Consider the following 18,059-nt stretch of genomic DNA (forward strand, 5'->3'; position numbering starts at 1 on the left):
CATGTTGTGGGGGTGCTTTGCTGCAGGAGGGACTTGTGTACTTCACAAAATAGATGGCATCATGAGGAACATTTTCTGGATATATTTAAGCAACATCTCAAGACATCAGTCAGGAAGTTAAAGCTTGGTTGCAAATGAGTCTTCCAAATGGACAATGACCCCAAGCATATTTCCAAAGTTGTCCTTAAGCCATTTTGCCACAACAAAGTCAAGGTATTGGAGTGGCCATCACAAAGCCCTGACCTCAATCCTATAGAAAATTTGAGGGCAGAACTGAAAAAGCGTGTGCGATCAAGGAGGCCTTACAATCCTAACTCAGTTACACCAGCTCTGTCAGGAGGGAACGGGCCAAAATTCACCCAACTTATTGTGGGAAGCTTGTGGAAGGCTACCCGAAACGTTTGACCCAAGTGAAACAATTTAAAGGCAATGCTACCAAGTACTAAATGAGCGTATGTAAACTTCTGACCCACTGGGAATGTGATGAAAGAAATAAAAGCTGCAATAAATCATTCTCTATTATTCTGATATTTCATATTCTTAAAATAAAGTGGTGATCCTAACTGACCTAAGACAGGGAATTTTTACTAGGATTTAAATGTCAGGAATTGTGAAAAACTGAGTTTAAATGTATTTGGCTAAGGTGTATGTAAACTTCTGACTTCAACTGTGTGTGTGTGTGTATAAATAAAATGAAGAAAAAAAAACCACACCTGTGAGGCTGACTCCAGGTCTCATGACTAGCCATTTCTAGCTTTCCTGTCAAAACAAAGTTGATTAGAATTTGACACCTCTTTAGTAAGTCAGTAATTGGGGAGAAAGGGAGGGTGCTTTTGCTCACCTGCGACAGGTGCTGGTTCTGTCCAGTCATTGGTGTCGACCCCCTTTCGTTCTGCCACTTCGGCACGGTCCCCTCCTGGACAACCTGCATCCTCACTCAACTCGCCCTCCACCTGGGGCTCACACACACCCAGTCTGGCCACAGGTGAAGGCATAAACATACCACAACACTTCAAGATACCAATTCACACTTTACAGTAACAACGGGTCAGTTGTGGGTGGACACATCAGGTACCATCTCAGAGCTTCTAGGCCATAGGTTCACAAGGCCATAGTACGAATGAAGCAGGTATATTGGTAATGATCACTTTTTCAGAAGGTTCCATTAGTCACTATTGTAAAAGTATGGGCCCAAGTTGCGACTTAACTAATTAGTAGGGATGCGCAATGTCGGTTAACATATCAGAATCGGGTGATATTAGCCAAAAATGCCAACATCGGCCCGATGTCTAGTTTAACGCCGATGTTAAAGCTGACGTGCATACCTATAATGTAGGACCTTGGGTCCCAAATGAGGACCCAGCCGAGAAGAGATCAACATCCGACGAGCTTCTCCTTCACGTCTCTATGGATTAAAATGTATGGTATGTACCCATACCGTAATGACGCCACGTAAAATTTTGCGCTACACGTGCAACACAGCATTCCTAACCTAGCCCATAATGTCTGCTGTGTGGATCGAGCAGTCATTTGAACGAGTAAGAACATTTCAGCGAGACAGCTCAAAGGTGAAATCCAATAACTTGGGGCGGCAGGTATCCTAATGGTTAGAGAGTTGGACTAGTAACTGGAAGGTTGCAAGATCGATTCCCCGAGCTGACAAGGTAAAAATCTGTCGTTCTGCCCATGAACAAGGCAGATAACCCACTGTTCCTAGGCCGTAATTGAAACTAAAAATGTGTTCTTAACTGACTTGCCTAGTTAAATAAAACCTTTTTTTTTTTTTTTACTCCAAGATAATGGATTCATTGTCTGTTGTGGTTGATGTTGGTTCCACAGTAATAACGTCACGACATACTATGGAATGCCGTTTGGGTCTTTGTGTGTCAAAGATACATCAAATAACAGTTCTAATATAGAATGTTGTGTGTTCTGAATTCGCACGTGCAAGCCAAGCGCCACCACTACTATCAGTAGCACTGTCAAAGCTGTGCAAACAAGCAAACACCAGCCACGAACAATGTTTATAATACCGCGTTGGTAATAAAGCATTATTTGTTCGGCCGCAACTTCTGGGGTAGCTAGCTTTAGCTTGGTACCTAGCTAGCACCAATATAACCAGCCTGAAAACAATGACCAGTAGAAACTGCAGTCATTTAAATGTATTCTTAGCAATGATTTAGGAATCCTTAAGTATTAGCTAGGAAGCCACTTGTTCGCCTATTGAAATTCAGTTGATGAAAATAAATAGCTAGCCAGCTACTTAACCCTGTTGCCGAAAGCTAATGTTATTGGCAGCCAGCTAGCTTCATCTGGCTAGTGAGGCTCGACCGGACCAGGTTATGTGTTGTGAAGATAGCCACAATAAGGATTAGGCAAATCAAATAAAACATTTGCCACATACACATGGTTAGCAGATGTTAATGCGAGTGTCGCGAAATGCTTGCGCTTCTAAACTCAGCGAAAAGAGAAACGTCCCCTTTTCAGGACCCCGTCTTTCAAAGATTATTCGTAAAAATCCAAATAACTTCACAGATCATTGTAAAGTGTTTAACTTGTTATGGCTTGGGGGCAGTATTTCGACATCTGGATGAGAAGCGTGCCCAAAATAAACTGCCTGTTACTCAGGCCCAGAAGCTAGGATATGCATATAATTGGTAGATTTGGATAGAAAACACTGTTAAAATAATGTCTGGGAGTGTAACAGAACTGATATGGCAGGTGAAAATCCATCCAGGAAGTGGGATATTTTTGATGTGTGTAGTTTTCAATTGAATGCCTAGGACCCAGATTGCAGTTCCTATGGCTTCCACCTAGATGTCAACAGTCTTTAGACATTGTTTCAGGCTTGTTTTCTGAAAAATGAAGCAGAATGAGACCATTTTGTAAGTGGCATGCAGAATGAAGCAGAGCTCCTTTGCGCGCTTGACCAATTGCGCACCCTTCGTTCTTTTTCCTTTCTATTGAATACGCTATTGTCCGGTTTAAATATTATTGATTATTTAGACAATAGACAACCTGAGAATTAATTATATAAACATACTGAACAAAACGCGCCAACAAAACTGAGTTTTTGGGACATAAAGAGGAACTTTATCGAACAAAAATTGTGTAACAGGGATTATTGTAACTGCAACCAGATGAAGCTCAAAGGTAAGTGATGAATTTAAATCGCTATTTCTGACTTTCGTGACGACTCTACTTGGCTTGAAAATGTATGCTAGTGTAAGCGGGGTGCTGTCCTCAGATAATCGCATGCTATGCTTTCGCCGTAAAGCCTTTTTGAAATCTGACACAGCGGCTGGATTAATAAGAAGTTAAGCTTTATTTTGATGTATAACACTTGTATCTTTATTCTGTATTTTGAATTTGGCGCTCTGCAATTTCACCGGATGTTGTCGAGGTGGGTCACTAGCGGAATGCCTGCGCCAGAGAGGTTAAACACTGTTTACCATGCTTGTTCAATGACCCATAAACAATGAATGAACATGCACCTGTGGAACAGTCGTTAACTTCTCTAGGGTAGGGGGCAGTATTGGGAATTTTGGATGAAAAGCGTGCCCAAATTAAACTGCCTGCTACTCAGCCATAAAAGCTAGAATTATGCATAATAATTAGTAGATTTGGATAGAAAACACTGAAGTTTCTAAAACTGTTTGAATGACGTCTGTGTATAACAGAACTCATATGGCAGGCAAAAACCTGAGAAAATCCAACCAGGAAGTGGGAAATCTGAGGTTTGTTGTTTTTCAACTCTTGGCCTATCAAATACACAGTGTCTACTGGGTCATATTGCACTTCCCAAGGCTTCCACTAGATGTCAACAGTCTTTAGAAACTTGTTTGAGGCTTCTACTGTGAAGTGGGGGCGAATGAGAGGGGAATGAGTTAGAGGTCTGCCAGAGAGCCACGAGCTGGCAACGCGAGTTAGCTTGAGTATCATTGCATTTCTGAAGACAAAGGAATTCTCCAGTTGGAAAATTATTGAAGATTTATGTTAAAAACATCCTAAATATTGATTCTATACATCGTTTGACATGTTTCTACGGACTGTAACAGAACTTTTTGACTTTGTCTGCTCCTAGTGATCGCGCGTCATGAATTTGGATTACTGGGCTAAACGCACAAACAAAAAGGAGGTATTTGGACATAAATGAACATTATTGAACAAAACAAACATTTATTGTGGAACTGGGATTCCTGGGAGTGCATTCTGATGAAGATCATCAAAGGTAAGTGAATATTTATAATGCTATTTCTGACTTCTGTTGACTCCAACATGGTGGATTTAGCTTGATTTGTTGTCTGAGCGCTGTACTCAGATTATTGCATGGTTTTCTTTTTCCGTAAAGTTTTTTTCAAATCTGACACAGCGGTTGCATTGAGAAGTGGATCTAAAATTCCATGCATAACAGTAGTATCTTTTAGCAATGTTTATTATGAGTATTTCTGTAAATTGTTGTGGCTCTCTGCAAAATCACCGGATGTTTTGGAACTACTGAACATAACGCGCCAATGTAAACTCAGATTTTTGGATATAAATATTAACTTTACCGAACAAAACATACATGTATTGTGTAACATGAAGTCCTATGAGTGTCATCTGATGAAGATCAAAGGTTAGTGATTAATTTTCTCTCTATTTCTGCTTTTTGTGACTCCTCTCTTTGGCTGGAAACAATCGTGTGGTGTGCTTTCGTCGTAAAGCCTTTTTGAAATTGAACACTGTGGCCAGATTTACAACAACTGTATGTTTAAAATGGTGTAAAATACTTGTATGTTTGAGGAATTTTAAATATGGGATTTCTGTTGTTTTGAATTTGGCGCCCTGCAGTTTCACTGGCTTCTTGACGAGGTGGGACCCTAGAGAGGTTAAGACACTAACAGCTTACAGACGGTAGGCAATTAAGGTCACAGTTATGAAAACTTAGGACACTAAAGACACCTTTCTACTGACTCTGAAAAACACCAAAAGAAAGATGCCTAGGGTCCCTGCTCATCTGCGTGAACGTGCCTTAGGCATGAAGTCTGCAGATGTGGCCAGGGCAATAAATTGCAATGTCCGTACTGTGAGACGCCTAAGACACTGCTACAGGGAGACAAGACGGACAGCTTATCATCCTCGCAGTGGCCGACCACGTGTAACACCTGCACAGGATTGGTACTTCCGAACATCACACCTGCGGGACAGGTACAGGATGGCAACAGCTGCCTGAGTTACACCAGGAACGCACAATCCCTCCATCAGTGCTTAGACTGTCCGCAATTGGCCGAGAGAGGCTGGACTGAGGGCTTGTAGGCCTGTTGTAAGGCAGGTCCTCACCAGACATACCGGCAACAACGTCGCCTATGGGCACAAACCCACAGTCGCTGGACCAGACAGGACTGGCAAAAAGTGCTCTTCACTGACGAGTCGCGGTTGTGTCTCACCAGGGGTGATGGTCGGATTCGCGTTTATCGTCGAAGGAATGAGCGTTACGCCGAGGCCTGTACTCTGGAGCGGGATCGATTTGGGGCGGTGTGTCACACCATCATCGGACTGAGCTTGTTGTCATTGCAGGCAATCAACGCTGTGCGTTACAGGGAAGACATCCTCCTCCCTCATGTGGTACCCTTCCTGCAGGCTCATGCTGACATGACCCTCCAGCATGACAATGCCACCTGCCATACTACTCGTTCTGTGCGTGATTTCCTGCAAGACAGGAATGTCAGTGTTCTGCCATGGCCAGCGAAGAGCCCGGATCTCAATCCCATTGAGCACGTCTGGGACCTGTTGGATTAGAGGGTGAGGGCTAGTGCCATTCCCCCCTTGAAAAGTCCGGGACTTACAGGTGCCTTGTTGAAAGAGTGGGGTAACATCTCACGGCAAGAACTGGCAAATCTGGTGCAGTCCATGAGGAGGAGATGCACTGCAATACTTAATGCAGCTGGTGGCCACACCAGATACTGACTGTTACTTTTGATTTTGACCACCCCCCTCCCCCTTTGTCAGAGACACATTATTCAATTTCTGTTAGTCACATGTCTGTGGAACTTGTTCAGTTATGTCTCAGTTGTTGAATCTTATGTTCATACAAATATTTAGTCTTCTGAAAATAAACGCAGTTGACGTTTCTTTTTTTTGCTGAGTTTAGATTGCTTAAAAGGCCGCTAGAAATGGTAATATTGGTATCTTTTTTTTTTTGGCAAGGAAAATATCGATATCGGCCAAAAATGTCATATCGGTGCATCACTACTAATTAGTAAACTATGTTGGACTGACTTCAACTGTGGATATTGGATTAGTTTGTAAGGTTATATGCTAATGGCTGGGCACTCACTGCTGTTTGGGGTGTGCAACCAGACCTGGACTTTTCAGAACCCTTTGACCAGCGGCCCTTTCCACCAACATGCCCTGCAGCACCTCATCCAGAGTAGAGTGAGCTCTGGAGGGAGAGAGAGCGAGCCTGAGTATACGTCACTTGTGTGAACTTTACCACTTTAGGGGTACTACTCTTTTAGTATTATATCACTAGTCTGGTAATATAGCCAATTAATAAATACGGCAGAAATAGTGTCCAATACAGTAGTCTCCAACCCTGGTCCTGGAGGTTGGGAGTGAATAAACTAAGTGTTGGCTAGAACAAAAGCAGGCACAGTTGTGACCCCTAGCCAGAGCTTCAGTGCATTCAGAGAGTATTCAGACCTTGACTTTGATCAAATTTTGTTATGTAATAACAGCCTTATTCTAAAAATGTATTAAATTGTTTTGTTTCCTCAATCTACACACAATACCCCATAATGACAAAGCAAAAGCAGGTTTTTATAAACTTTTTTTTTATATATATATATATATATATATATATATATATATATATATATATATATATTTGCAAAATTATCAAATTTACAAGTATTCAGTCCCTTTACTCAGTACTTTTTGAAGCACCTTTGGCAGCGATTACGGCCTCGAGTCTTCTTGGGTATGATGCTTCAAGCTTGGTACAACTGTATTTGGGGAGTTTCTCCCATTCTCTGCAGATCCTCTCAAGCTCTGTCAGGTTGGATGGGGAGTGTCACTGCACAGCTATTTTCAGGTCTCTCCAGAGATGTTCGATCGATCGGGTTCAAGTCCAGGCTCTGGCTGGGCCACACAAGAACATTCAGAGATTTGTCCCGAAGCCACTCCTGCGTTGACTTGGCTGTGTGCTTAGGGTTGTTATCCTGTTGGAAGGTGAACTTCGCCCCAGTCTGAGGTCCTGAGCCCTCTGGAGCAGGTTTTCATCAAGGCTCTCTCTCTGTACTTTGCTCTGTTCCTATTTCCCTCAATCCTGACTAGTCTCCAAGTCCCTGCTGCTGAAAATCATCCCCACAGCATGATGCTGCCACCACCATCCTTCACTGCAGGGATGGTGCCATATTTCCTCCAGACGTGACGCTTGGCATTCTGCCAAATAGTTCAATCTTGGTTTCACCAGACCAGAGAATCTTGTTTGTCATGGTCAGAGTCTTTTAGGTGCCTTTTGGCAAACTCCAAGCAGGCTGTTGTCGTGCCTTTTACTGAGGAGTGGCTTCTGTCTGGCCACTCTGCCACAAAGGCCTGATTGGTGGAGAGCTGCAGAGATGGTTGTCCTACTGGAAGGTTCTCACATCTCCACAGAGGAACTCTGGAGCTCTGTCAGAGTGACCATTGGGTTCTTGGTCATCTCCTTGACCAAGGACCTTCTCCCCTGATTGCTCAGTTTGGCTGGGCAGCCAGCTCTAGAAAAAGTCTTGGTGGTTCCAAACTTCTTCCATTTAAGAATGATGGAGGCCACTGTTCTTGGACCTTCAATGCTGCATACATTTTGGCTTGGTTTTTGCTCTTACATGCACTGTGGAATCTTGTATAGACAGGTGTGTGCCTTTGCAAATCATGTCCAATCAAGTGAATTTACCACAGGTGGATTCCAATCAAGTTGAAGAAACATCAAGGATGATCAATGGAAACAGGATTCACCTGAGCACAACTTTGGAGGTATGTTTATTTTTAATACATTTGGAAACATTTCTTAAAACCTGTTTCATTCTGGGTATTCTGTATAGATTGAGAATTTTTTCATTTAATCCATTTTAGATTAAGGCTGTAACGTAACAAAATGTGGAAAGTGTCAAAGTTTCTGAATACACTATGTTTAGTGAGGCCTACCTGTCAGTCTCCTCCAGTGAGTCTGGGCCCCCAGACAGGCCTTTGGCCTGGCTCTGCTGTACAGATGATGCAGCTCCCTCTGTGTCTGGACCACAGCCTGAAAGGGAATCTGAACAGAGGTAAATTGCTTTTGGGTCAATTTATTATTAGAAATATGTATTTGCTACTGTTTAGAGATACTGTTTTTTTATTTTCTTATAATGCTGATGTAATGCAGTGTAGTACCTTCACTGTGTGTGCTGCCATGGTGAGCTCCTGATGTCTCTGCCTGCTGTGTACTGGCCACAGAACCCTCTTCGTCAGTTAGCACTTGATCATTAATCACATCTTCAGCCTCATGGTCTGTCTCCTCTTCGCCAGGCAACTCTTCCTCATCTGACACAAGTTCATCTTCTGCAGAGACAGGTTTATAACTGAACACAGTCTACCACCAAACATACATAGTACACTGGTCTGGGGTTGACATACTGATCTAATAGTAATATCACGTCAGTTAGTTGAAATTCAGTTACTGACAATAACATTCAACTGATCAGCAACACCTTGCTTAATTGAATCAGGAGAGTTCCCACTGGGCGCAGACGTCAGTTCTGATTTACATTTGGTTGAGTTGTCAACTAACGGGAATTAAACGTGAAATCAAAAAATGTCACCATGACATTGGATTTACATAATAACAAATAAAATACAATTCTTACGTAATTACTTTAAAAAAATCCAATACGTTTCCCCACATTGATTTAATGTCATCACAAATTTTTGTTGGGGGGGGGTTGGGTTAACATGGATAGAGCTTCTATAAAAGCCTGCACCCGCTCCTCCAGAACTATGTTTGGAGACAACACCTCACCTCCCTCTAAAACAGAGGAGCTAGCATCCAGAGGATCTTCGTCCATCAGGTCGACATCCACACCAGCACAGCTACCCTGATCGGACCCTTCCAACTCTTTCCTGTCAGCAGCCAGCGACATCCCTCTCTCCCCTTCGAGATACTCCATGTTCTTCTCCTCTAAACTCTCTCTCTCCTCCACCTCCTCCCTTTCTTGGCTGGTGGTGGGTACGGTGTAGGTAGAGCCCACGCCCTCCTGGCTGGTCCCTGTGGTCCGTCTCTCTCCGGAGCTGGCTGTGGTGAACTCTGACACGCCCACGTGCGTCCCAGTCTCCTCGACGGAGGAGTCTCTCATCAGGGGTGAGGTCTGTCTGGAGAGGTCTGTCTGCAGATAGAGCAGCCAAGATATCAACATTTCAGTTACGTTTATAATGGGTAAAACTTCACACCCTGTACATCTCCAGGACCAGGGTTGGTTGGCACCCGCGTACTATATATTTTGACAGGTCTGAAGAATTAATTGAAACATTGTTCTGACTGGGAGAGTGCTGACTATTCTGACCGTGCTGGCTCCCAGGCTGGCAATGGCGAAGCTCTCGGTGTGGGGGGGCAGGGAGCGGGTGCTGCCCCAGGTGGAGGTGTCTAGCAGGCTGGGCAGAGGGGGGATGGGCTCCCCAGTGACCCCCATGGCTCTGTAGTTGGGTGCAGTCGCTGCACCACACCAAAACACGTATACCAGTGACATCTAGCTGCAATTCAACTTGTAAAAGTAGTGCTCCTGGTGTTGAACACGCACACTCAAGGAACCAATGCAAGGTGTGTGAACTGACTGGTAATGTAAGTTTGAAATAAAGTTGATTTTGGTTGCATAGGGCCTCGACTATACACCACTGGATATTGTACTACGATTTATGAATTAAAAGCTACTCGCTAGCGAAACTCTAGCTAGCTACATTGACTATGTAAACAATAGCAACTTGTGTAATTAGAGGAACATTTAGTACAATCACTAGCAACAATTTAATGAGTACTTGTGAAAAACTGGACCAAAGCTATTGTACTTAGGCATAATCAATGAATATGGTATAGTAGGGGAAAATAGAATAAAGACGCTCTTCCCCTCTGTGTGTAGCAGGTAGGACGCACTTTGTAGCAAAGAATGCTGATGGAAAATGTATGCGTATAATGGAGCTTAAATGTAACACTCTGGTAGCTGGGTGGCGTTGGTTGGTACCTGGGCTGCATGGGGTGCTGTAGCAGGGCGGAGGCCGTCTGTTCAGGGGGCTGGGTTGCAGTCTCTCCTGGTCCAACCACTCATGGTGCTGGGCGGGTGAGTACGTGATGCTGGAGACATCAGCCAGGTCAGGTAGACCACTATACATACATACATACATACATACATACATGATCTTGCAGAAATACTCTGTGTGGCACACTGGGCATGATATGTGGACATACTCCCAAAGGAAGAACTGTTGGTTCTTGACTATATCACACCTCAATCTACTCTTTACATTTGTCAATTAGCAGACGTTCTTCTCCAGAGCAACAGTAGTGAGAGCATACATTTTTCATACTGGTCCCCCATGTGAATCAAACCTACAAGCGCCATGTTCTACCAACTGAGCTACACAGGACTACAGTCTCACCCTTTCCAGAGCTCCTAAACAACATTCCCATCAGGTTCTAACAGGGATTTACAAACCTTAAGCATTAATCTGCACTTAAGCATTAATCTGTCTATTGACAATACACACATACATTACATAATCATATTGTACAGTTGATTCTACCATGGAGCGTCAGTGTGTTGGTGCTGCTCCTACCTGGCCATTGGAAAGGGTGCGTGCTGACTGACAGTGGGGTTTATGTCAATCTCATCTGACTCCTGTACAGGCTGACACTCTAGGGAAATGAACACTACATCAGTTTATTATCTGTCCTCATCTACTACTGCCTGAATGACCCAGCAGTGAATATGATGGCTTCAAAACTGAAATACTGCTCAAACTCTAGTTGAGTGTCAAAACACACACACAGCTATCTTACTCCCATGTTTGGTCTCCAGCTTCTGCTCCTCTGGTACAGTCCTACTGTCAGCAGCCCTACACACCTCCACTGTCACATCCAGGTCATCCTCTGAGCTGACAGGGCTCTAACAAGAGGAAACCAACAACTACAGTTAACTACATGCATGACTAACTAATTAGCTAAATAACTAACTACTCCGACGTTATGTTATACCATATACAGTGCCGTCATAAAGTATTCATACCCCTCGACTTATTACAGTGTTATAGCCTGAATTCAAAATAGATTCTCACCCATCACACACAATAAATACCCCATAATGACAATGTGAAAACATGTTTAGATTTTTTGGGCAAATTTATTGAAAATTAAATACAGAAATTTAATTTACGTAAGCATTCACACCCCTTTGCTAGGACACTCCAAATTGAGCTCAGGTGCATCCAATTTACATTGATCATCCTCGACGTAGCTACAACTTGGATTCCACCTGTGGCCAATTAAATTGTTTGGACATGATTTAGAAAGAAACACACCTGTTGATATAAGGTCCCACAGTTGACAGTGCATGCCAGAGCAGAAACTATTGGAAGAGGTGGAGACCCGCACACTGTCGGAAAAACAAATAAATCCAAAACTGAGGCTTGAATGCAAAATAAAGATGTTTATTAAAATATATCAGTGTCCAAAAAATAAGTGCAAGAAAGTGCATGAATGAAAAGTGAAAACAAACGTTTCACACGATGTCACACGATCAAGCAAGAATGTTCTTTGCTTCACGGAAACGTGGCTCACTGGAGAGACTCTATCCGAAGCGGTGCAGCCAACGGGTTTCTCCACACATCGCGCAGACAGAAACAAACAACTTTCTGGTAAGAAGAGGGGCGGGGGCGTATGCCTTATGACTAACGTGACATGGTGTGATGAAAGAAACATACAGGAACTCAAATCCTTCTGTTCACCTGATTTAGAATTCCTCACAATCAAATGTAGACCGCATTATCTACCAAGAGAATTCTCTTCGATTATAATCACAGCCGTATATATCCCCCCCCAAGCAGACACATCGATGGCTCTGAACAAACTTTATTTAACTCTTTGCAAACTGGAAACCATTCATCCGGAGGCTGCATTCATTGTAGCTGGGGATTTTAACAAGGCTAATCTGAAAACAAGACTCCCTAAATTTTATCAGCATATCGATTGCGCAACCAGGGGTGGAAAGACCTTGGATCATTGTTACTCTAACTTCCGCGACGCATATAAGGCCCTGCCCCGCCCCCCTTTCGGAAAAGCTGACCACGACTCCATTTTGTTGATCCCTGCCTACAGACAGAAACTAAAACAAGAGGCTCCCACGCTGAGGTCTGTCCAACGCTGGTCCGACCAAGCTGACTCCACACTCCAAGACTGCTTCCACCACGTGGACTGGGACATGTTTCGTATTGCGTCAGACAACAACATTGACGAATACGCTAATTCGGTGTGTGAGTTCATTAGAACGTGCGTTGAAGATGTCGTTCCCATAGCAACGATTAAAACATTCCCTAACCAGAAACCGTGGATTGATGGCAGCATTCGCGTGAAACTGAAAGCGCGAACCACTGCTTTTAATCAGGGGAAGGTGTCTGGTAACATGACCGAATACAAACAGTGCAGCTATTCCCTCCGCAACGCTATCAAACAAGCTAAGCGTCAGTACAGAGACAAAGTAGAATCTCAATTCAACGGCTCAGACACAAGAGGCATGTGGCAGGGTCTACAGTCAATCACGGACTACAGGAAGAAATCCAGCCCAGTCACGGACCAGGATGTCCTGCTCCCAGGCAGACTAAATAACTTTTTTGCCCGCTTTGAGGACAATACAGTGCCACTGACACGGCCTGCAACGAAAACATGCGGTCTCTCCTTCACTGCAGCCGAGGTGAGTAAGACATTTAAACGTGTTAACCCTCGCAAGGCTGCAGGCCCAGACGGCATCCCCAGCCGCGCCCTCAGAGCATGCGCAGACCAGCTGGCCGGTGTGTTTACGGACATATTCAATCAATCCCTATACCAGTCTGCTGTTCCCACATGCTTCAAGAGGGCCACCATTGTTCCTGTTCCCAAGAAAGCTAAGGTAACTGAGCTAAACGACTACCGCCCCGTAGCACTCACTTCCGTCATCATGAAGTGCTTTGAGAGACTAGTCAAGGACCATATCACCTCCACCCTACCTGACACCCTAGACCCACTCCAATTTGCTTACCGCCCAAATAGGTCCACAGACGATGCAATCTCAACCACACTGCACACCGCCCTAACCCATCTGGACAAGAGGAATACCTATGTGAGAATGCTGTTCATTGACTACAGCTCGGCATTCAACACCATAGTACCCTCCAAGCTCGTCATCAAGCTCGAGACCCTGGGTCTCGACCCCGCCCTGTGCAACTGGGTACTGGACTTCCTGACGGGCCGCCCCCAGGTGGCGAGGGTAGGCAACAACATCTCCTCCCCGCTGATCCTCAACACTGGGGCCCCACAAGGGTGCGTTCTGAGCCCTCTCCTGTACTCCCTGTTCACCCACGACTGCGTGGCCACGCACGCCTCCAACTCAATCATCAAGTTTGCGGACGACACAACAGTGGTAGGCTTGATTACCAACAACGACGAGACGGCCTACAGGGAGGAGGTGAGGGCCCTCGGAGTGTGGTGTCAGGAAAATAACCTCACACTCAACGTCAACAAAACTAAAGAGATGATTGTGGACTTCAGGAAACAGCAGAGGGAACACCCCCCTATCCACATCGATGGAACAGTAGTGGAGAGGGTAGCAAGTTTTAAGTTCCTCGGCATACACATCACAGACAAACTGAATTGGTCCACTCACACAGACAGCATTGTGAAGAAGGCGCAGCAGCGCCTCTTCAACCTCAGGAGGCTGAAGAAATTTGGCTTGTCACCAAAAGCACTCACAAACTTCTACAGATGCACAATCGAGAGCATCCTGGCGGGCTGTATCACCGCCTGGTACGGCAACTGCTCCGCCCTCAACCGTAAGGCTCTCCAGAGGGTGGTGAGGTCTGCACAACGCATCACCGGGGGCAAACTACCTGCCCTCCAGGACACCTACACCACCCGATGTCACAGGAAGGCCATAAAGATCATCAAGGACATCAACCACCCGAGCCACTGCCTGTTCACCCCGCTATCATCCAGAAGGCGAGGTCAGTACAGGTGCATCAAAGCTGGGACCGAGAGACTGAAAAACAGCTTCTATCTCAAGGCCATCAGACTGTTAAACAGCCACCACTAACATTGAGTGGCTGCTGCCAACACACTGACACTGACTCAACTCCAGCCACTTTAATAATGGGAATTGATGGGAAATGATGTAAATATATCACTAGCCACTTTAAACAATGCTACCTTATATAATGTTACTTACCCTACATTATTCATCTCATATGCATACGTATATACTGTACTCTATATCATCGACTGTATCCTTATGTAATACATGTATCACTAGCCACTTTAACTATGCCACTTTGTTTACATACTCATCTCATTTGTACATACTGTACTCGATACCATCTACTGTATCTTGCCTATGCTGCTCTGTACCATCACTCATTCATATATCCTTATGTACATATTCTTTATCCCCTTACACTGTGTACAAGACAGTAGTTTTGGAATTGTTAGTTAGATTACTTGTTGGTTATTACTGCATTGTCGGAACTAGAAGCACAAGCATTTCGCTACACTCGCATTAACATCTGCTAACCATGTGTATGTGACAAATAAAATTTGATTTGATTTGAAAACAGAAAATCTATGAATCAGTACCAAGTACAATAGAATACATGATCTACACTGAACAAAAATATGAATGCAACATGTAAAGTATTGGCCCATGTTTCATGAGCTGAAATAAAAAAAAATCCAAAAGATTTCCGTAAGTACAAAAAAAAAAAAAGAGCTTATTTCTCACAAATTGTGCACAAATTTGTTCATATCCCTGTTAATGAGCATTTCCCCGTAGCCAAGATAATCCATCCACTTGACAAGTGTGGCATATCAAGAAGCTGATTTAACAGCACTATCATTACACTGGTGCACCTTGTGCTGGGGACAATAAAAGGCCACTAAAATGTGCAGTTTTTTTTCACAACACAATGCCACAGATGTCTCAGGTTGAGTGAGCATGCAATTGGCATGCTGACTGCAGGAATGTCCACCAGAGCTGTTGGCAGATAATTGAATGTTAATTTCTCTACCATAAGCTGCCTCAAAAGTTGTTTTAGTACGTCCAACTGGCCTCACAACTGCAGACCACAGCAGCCCAGGACTTCCACATCCGGCTTCATATGCGGGATCGTCCGAGGGGTATTTCTGTCTGTAATAAAGCCATTTTGTGGGGAAAAACTCTGATTGGCTGGGCCTGGCTCCCCAGTGGGTGTGCCTATGCCCTCCAAGTCACACCCATGGCTGCACCCCTGCACACTCATGTGAAATCCATAGATTAGGGCCTAATTTATTTCAATTGAATGGTTATATTTTTGTTCAGTATAGATTATATACAAAAGCGGACAGAGAAATATTTTGATTTCACATATAGAGCAGAAACTATAACATGAAGTCCAAGGCACTGTCTGCAGAGCCCCGAGATATACTTGTGATGAGACATATACACACCAAAAGTATGTGGACACCTGCTTTTCAAACAATCTCATTCCAAAATCATGGGCATTAATATGGACTTGGTCCCCGCTTGGCATTGCGCATGGTGATTACTTAGGCTTGTGTGCGGCTGCTCAGCCATGGAAATCCATTTCATGGATTTCAGTTATTGTGCTGATGTTGCTTCCAAAAGCAGTTTCGAACTCTGTAGTGAGTGTTGCGACCGAGGACAGACAATTTTTACACGGTTCAGCGCGCTGCAGTCCCAGTCTGTGAGCTTGTGTGAACTACCACTTCGCGGCTGAGCTGTTGTTGCTAGACGTTTCCACTTCACAATAACAGCAAGGCAGACATTTGACAAACTGACTAGTTGGAAAGGTGACATCCTATGACAGTGCCACATTGAAAGTGCTTCTACACCTACATTGCTTGCTGTTTGGGGATTTAGGCTGGGTTTCTGTACAGCACTTTGTGACATCAGCTGATGTAAGAAGGGCTTTATAAATACATTTGATTGAAAGTCACTGAGCTCTTAAGTACTGGCCATTCTACTGCCAATTTTTGTCTATGGAGATTGCATGGCTGTGTGCTTGATTATATACACCCGTCAGCAAAAGGTGTGGCTGAAATAGTCAAATCCACTAATGTGAAGGGGTGTCCACACACACACACTTGGCCATGTAGTGTATAAAACAATGTTTACAGTGTTGAAAGTTTAAAAGAGTACAGAGGTCTCCATCATTGGAAAAAATATGGAACTACCCAGACTCTGCCTAGAGCTGGCCCTCCAACCGGGCAAGTAGGACCTTGGGTCAGGGAGGTGGCAAAGAACCCAATGACCATTCTGGCAGAACTACAGAGTTCCTTGGCTGAGATGGGAGAACAACAGTCTCTCTATAGCACTTCACCAATCTGGGTTTTATGGGAGAGGGGCCAGGTGGAAGCCAATCCTGATTAAAAGGCACATGACACCATACCTGGAGTTTGCAAAAAGGCACGTGAAATATTTTTTGGTCTGATGAGACAAAAATTGTACTCTTTGGCCTGAACCAGGCACTGCTCATCACCTATCTAACACCATCCATACTGTGAACCATGGTGGTGGCAGCATCATGCTTTGGGAATATTTTTCAGCGGCAGCGATAGGGAGACTGGTAAGGATAGCGGGAACAATGAATGGAGACAAATACAAGCAAATCTTTTATGACAACCTGCTTCAGTGTAAATGAAAGACTGGGACTAAGATTTACATTCCAACAGGTCAACGACCCTAAGCATATAGCCAAAGCAACGTTGGAATGGCTTCAGAACAAGAATGTGAAAGTCCTTGAGTGGCCCAGCCAAAGCCCAGACTTGAATCCCATTGAAAATCTGTGGAAAAACCTGAAGATTAACTGAACAGCAAGAGGTTGAGAAAATCTGCAAGGAACAATGGGAGAACATCTCCAAATCTGATAGACATAGCCAAGATAACTCAAAGCTGTAATGCCAAAGGTGCTTCTACAAAGTGTTGACTCAGGGGAGTGAATACTTATGTAAATTAGATATTTCTGGATTTAATTTTCAATACATTTGCAAACATTTCTAAAAACAGGTTTTCACTCTTAAATACAAGTCAAACTAAATGCATGCTCTTCAACCGATCGCTGCCTGCCCGCCCGTCCAACATCACTACTCTGGACGGTTCTGGCTTAGAATATGTGGACAACTACAAATACCTAGGTGTCTGGTTAGACTGTAAACTCTCCTTCCAGACTCACATCAAACATCTCCAATCCAAAGTTAAATCTAGAATTGGCTTCCCATTTCGCAACAAAGCATCCTTCACTCATGCTGCCAAACATACCCTCGTAAAATTTACCATCCTACCGATCCTCGACGATCGGTCTATCACAGTGCCATCCGTTTTGTCACCAAAGCCCCATATACTACCCACCACTGCGACCTGTACACTCTCCTTGGCTGGCCCTCGCTACATCAAACCCACTGGCTCCAGGTCATCTATAAGTCTTTGCTAGGTAAAGTCCCCCCTTATCTCAGCTCGCTGGTCACCATAGCCTGTAGCACGCGCTCCAGCAGGTATATCTCTCTGGTCACCCCCAAAACCAATTCTTCCTTTGGCCGCCTCTCCTTCCAGTTTTCTGCAGCCAATGACTGGAACGAACTACAAAATCTCTGAAACTGGAAACACATCTCCCTCACTAGCTTTAAGCACCAGCTGTCAGAGCAGCTAACAGATTACTGCACCTGTACATAGCCCATCTATAATTTAGCCCAAACAACTACCTCTCCCCCTACTGTATTTATTTATTTTGCTCCTTGGCACCCCATTACTTCTCTCTACTTTGCACATTCTTCCACTGCA

General features: G+C 44.2%; 1 protein-coding gene across 7 annotated transcripts in view; it reads right to left on the reverse strand.

The window, feature by feature from the left end:
* Window positions 1-18,059, reverse strand: part of tex14 (testis expressed 14, intercellular bridge forming factor) — a 37,932-nt gene that overhangs the window by 804 nt on the left and 19,069 nt on the right. For 3 of the 7 annotated variants that reach the window (XM_090186268.1, XM_090186267.1, XM_021617934.3), the window contains 10 exons: window positions 11,045-11,150; window positions 10,822-10,900; window positions 10,230-10,369; window positions 9,558-9,706; window positions 9,017-9,380; window positions 8,392-8,559; window positions 8,167-8,275; window positions 6,320-6,424; window positions 842-975; window positions 714-759 (listed from right to left, as the gene is read on the reverse strand). In XM_090186268.1, coding sequence (XP_090042394.1) covers window positions 714-759; window positions 842-975; window positions 6,320-6,424; window positions 8,167-8,275; window positions 8,392-8,559; window positions 9,017-9,380; window positions 9,558-9,706; window positions 10,230-10,369; window positions 10,822-10,900; window positions 11,045-11,150 — 1,400 coding nt within the window. The remainder of the gene's footprint in view (window positions 1-713; window positions 760-841; window positions 976-6,319; window positions 6,425-8,166; window positions 8,276-8,391; window positions 8,560-9,016; window positions 9,381-9,557; window positions 9,707-10,229; window positions 10,370-10,821; window positions 10,901-11,044; window positions 11,151-18,059) is intronic. The other 4 variants (XR_016483636.1, XR_016483635.1, XM_090186269.1 and 1 more) reach the window with 3 other exon arrangements.

This window comes from Oncorhynchus mykiss, chromosome 10 (assembly GCF_057628025.1).
Source record: "Oncorhynchus mykiss isolate SJ-2025 chromosome 10, ASM5762802v1, whole genome shotgun sequence".
NCBI classification, from domain to species: domain Eukaryota; kingdom Metazoa; phylum Chordata; class Actinopteri; order Salmoniformes; family Salmonidae; genus Oncorhynchus; species Oncorhynchus mykiss.